The following is a 3292-nucleotide window of genomic DNA, read 5'->3' on the forward strand; positions in this document are numbered from 1 at the left end:
CCTCCCTGTGCCTGGCCCCACCGCCTCTCACCTCTGTTTGACGCTGTGTTCGCAGGGACGCTGACGGTGAATATGAGCGTTCTCCTCCTCAGCCTCGCTTCACCTGACGAAAGCAGTTTGGTAAGTAATATACGCCGGATACGATTATATAATTTAATTTCATTCCGAAAGTGGCCACTTTGGGAAAACAAATGTGGGACCGAAAGGGATTTAATGCTTGTACAAAGCATTGAAAATAAGCTCCCGTACCTACAAAGGCATCAAAACTGCGCAGAGATGCTAAATTGTTAAAGCTTTAAGACACTTTCCTTTGCAAATCGATGAAAATTTAATTCCCCTAGGAGAGCATTATTTAGTCTTACCTTTGTTTTTCCCTTGAAAAAGAAATCAAATGGGTTTTTGTTTTTGAGAGGGCAGACGGTAAAAGCAGGTTTGGGGTGGAGGAGTGGCGAAGGTCCACGCCCGATTGGGTGCTGGGGATAACCACGTCCCGTCATGCGGTGCCCCCCCCCCCTCCCCCTCCCTGGCTACTTGGGCGTCTGCAGGGGCACAATGGCGCCTCCCGCCACCCACCAACCCTTACCAGCGCCCTCCCAACCCTACCCCAACCCACCCCGCCAAAGTGCGTCGCGCATCCGTATTGCCGCGTCCTATGGCGCGCCGCGGTCGAGCAGAGAAATGCATCATCGTGTACCCTGCAACGGCATTTCTAATGCTATCGCCCTTCTTTCGTCTGCCTTTGTGTCGAGGCGTTACGTTGTTGCAGCAGACTTTAGTCACTTTGATCTAAGCCAATTTCTTAAAACTGACTTTTTCCCCGATTGGAAGAAGAGTTCTATGTTTTTCTTCTGAAAGGTCAGAGCTGACCCACACCACGGTGGGCCCACAACGCGCCCAGCCCCGTTGTTGAGCAGGCCCTTGCGACATTAGTGTTACTCCCCTCCGCGCTCACCCTATAAGGTGAGGTGGAGGAAGAAGGAAGGGGGCTGCCGTGGCGACGCGAGAAACCGGACTTAAAAAGTTATTCCGTTAGCGGGTGGCCCCCGGCCACCAGGCTGCGCCGTGGCCAAAGCGCGCCCCAGGGATTCGCTTGCGAGGGCGAAACGGTGAGACCCGTAAGGTTGGATGGGGGGGGGGAGGGCAAGGAGGCTCATCCCCAACAACATCCTGAGGCTGTGGGAGCGCCAAGGAAAAGAAGGGGACGGGGGTAAACCTGCTGGGACTGCGCGTAGCACAATATTGTTTTTTCATCATATCGCTTTATTCTTACGCCCGACACGGACCGGGCGGCCGTGACAGAGCTGGAGGGGTGGGGGGCTGCTTCCTATCCGATCGGATGAAGTGATGGAAGCGCCAGGTTTTCTTTTTCGAATCTCTAAAGGTACGGCCTGCTGCTGCGCAGAGGTGGATTTGTCGTGTATACAGTTGTCAAACTTGCGGAGGTGCTTCCTCCTGGCCGGTTGGGTCCTAAACCTCAGCCCCTATATAGGGTAGGGGTATGGTTTTTAAAAAAATGTTTTTTTGAAAAATTGAAAGTGGTGGTCTTACGGGTAATTGGTCAAAGTAGCGCCCTGTGGACCAAAATTTTTTGAGTTTTGCTTTATTTTGTATTTTTAAGGCGGTAGAGGGATATTTGTAACAAAACGCTGTGGAGGTCTTCAGTAAACCCCTACAAACAGTGAGGTTTAAGAAAAATTTCAAATGCCATCCGATTTCTAAACCTTCAAATTTTCCGAGTTTCAATGAAAAATCTGAGATTTACACCTGAACAGGCTCCCCTGTAAAGGCACATTTGTAGTTGAATATAAATTTAAAATGCTCGCCATATTGTTGAAAAACAGCAAAAAATACTTCAATCTCTGATTTGATGTCAGGGCTTCAGATACCAACAAATAAGTGGTTGCAATTGATTAGCACGGTCAGTGCGGCGCGACCACAGTAGTGTCGTTGAAGCTTTTTCTAACCCCCCAGAATGCCTCAGAATGCACAGCCATGTGCTCATTTAACGCGTTAAAGCAGCGCTTTGCTACGCCACGTCTTTACCTCTTGCATGGTACCCGGTTCCCATCATTTGGACGAGCAACTTCAGTTGTAACAATGGCAGGCCTTTTTCGAGTGCACTGGCGCGAGCGCTGGGAAAACGATTGATGAGACAGGAGGGGGGGGTAGGGTGAGGTAACGCTGCGCCCTTGCTTCCACACGCGCTGCCGACTGTTCAACACCCCCTCCCCCCTTCCACCCTCCACCCTCTCTCGTGCTCTTTCTCTCAATAAAATAATAAACAATCTATCGTGCCGCGGGGGTCAAGTGCAGGCGCACCGAGGGGCAGGCGCACGCGAGCTGGAAATACATCCGCTCCGCCCCGTGCCTATGGCCCGTGAATATTGATTGAACGGCTCGCGCACGCGGCGCGTCGGAGGGAATGGAGAGGGGGGGGGGGGGGAGAATAAAGGGAGGGGGGAATTCACTAATCAGCCCGGCAAGTCCTCCGCGGGCGTCCTTCTTCTTCTTCGTCCTCTCCGCCTCCAAATTGCTGCGCCGACTTCGCAATTAATGCGTGACGATTAAGATGCTGGCCTGGCCGAGTAGAGCCGCGCGCTTCCGCGGGCCGATGCGTGGCGGTCGTAAAAGTGACATAAACGCACGCCAGGCCCCGCCGCCGCCGCGCCAGGAGGGGGTGGGGGGGGGGGCTCCTAGGGGGGGTAAGTTCCTTCTCTCCAGCAGCCACTCTCGCTGTCGGCCGGGCCCGCAGAGACGCGCTCCGCTCCGCAGAGCGCTTTGTTTGGCTATCTGGGTCACTCCGTGAGGACTTGGTCCAACTCTCGTCAGCGGCCGTGGCGACGCGCCTAGCGGCGGTAGTAAATCAGCCGGAACTGTAACGAGTGGTTTCAGCGAAATACTGTAAAAAAAAACTATCCCCATTACAACAACTTGCATTCATGATAGTTAAAAATGGAAGTAAAACCAGTATTTTTGTTTTTCTGCGTGCAAGGAATAGACTTGTGTTACGAGGTTTCCACTATTCGTGTATAGCACGCGCGTAGGCCAGAAAGAAAAATGAACAGCGTGTGCCCTTCCCACCGGCCGCCAGCGTCTGCTGCTGCCGCTCGCTTGCGAAATTTCACTCTTGCTTGTTGCGCGTTATTTGCATACTTACCCAAAAATATCCCTCCGCGCCCCGTATCTTGCGTGCGCCGCTCTCCCTCACTTGCGCATTTTTCACGTCCCGTCCAGTCCAGCTGCGCGGCTGCGGGGGCCTACTGGCCGGCCCGCTTCCCCCTCTTCAACCCCC

At 53.3% G+C, this 3292-nt stretch overlaps 1 protein-coding gene across 3 annotated transcripts in view; it reads left to right on the plus strand.

Moving 5' to 3' along the window:
- The window catches only part of LOC113205570 (glutamate-gated chloride channel), a 27669-nt gene that overhangs the window by 5148 nt on the left and 19229 nt on the right, over positions 1-3292 (plus strand). For all 3 annotated transcript variants that reach the window (XM_052274164.1, XM_052274165.1, XM_052274166.1), the window contains exon 4: positions 56-120. In XM_052274164.1, the coding sequence (XP_052130124.1) occupies positions 56-120 (65 nt within the window). The remainder of the gene's footprint in view (positions 1-55; positions 121-3292) is intronic.

This window comes from Frankliniella occidentalis, unplaced genomic scaffold (genome assembly GCF_000697945.3).
Source record: "Frankliniella occidentalis isolate FOCC.00 unplaced genomic scaffold, Focc_3.1 Scaffold343, whole genome shotgun sequence".
Lineage (NCBI taxonomy): Eukaryota > Metazoa > Arthropoda > Insecta > Thysanoptera > Thripidae > Frankliniella > Frankliniella occidentalis.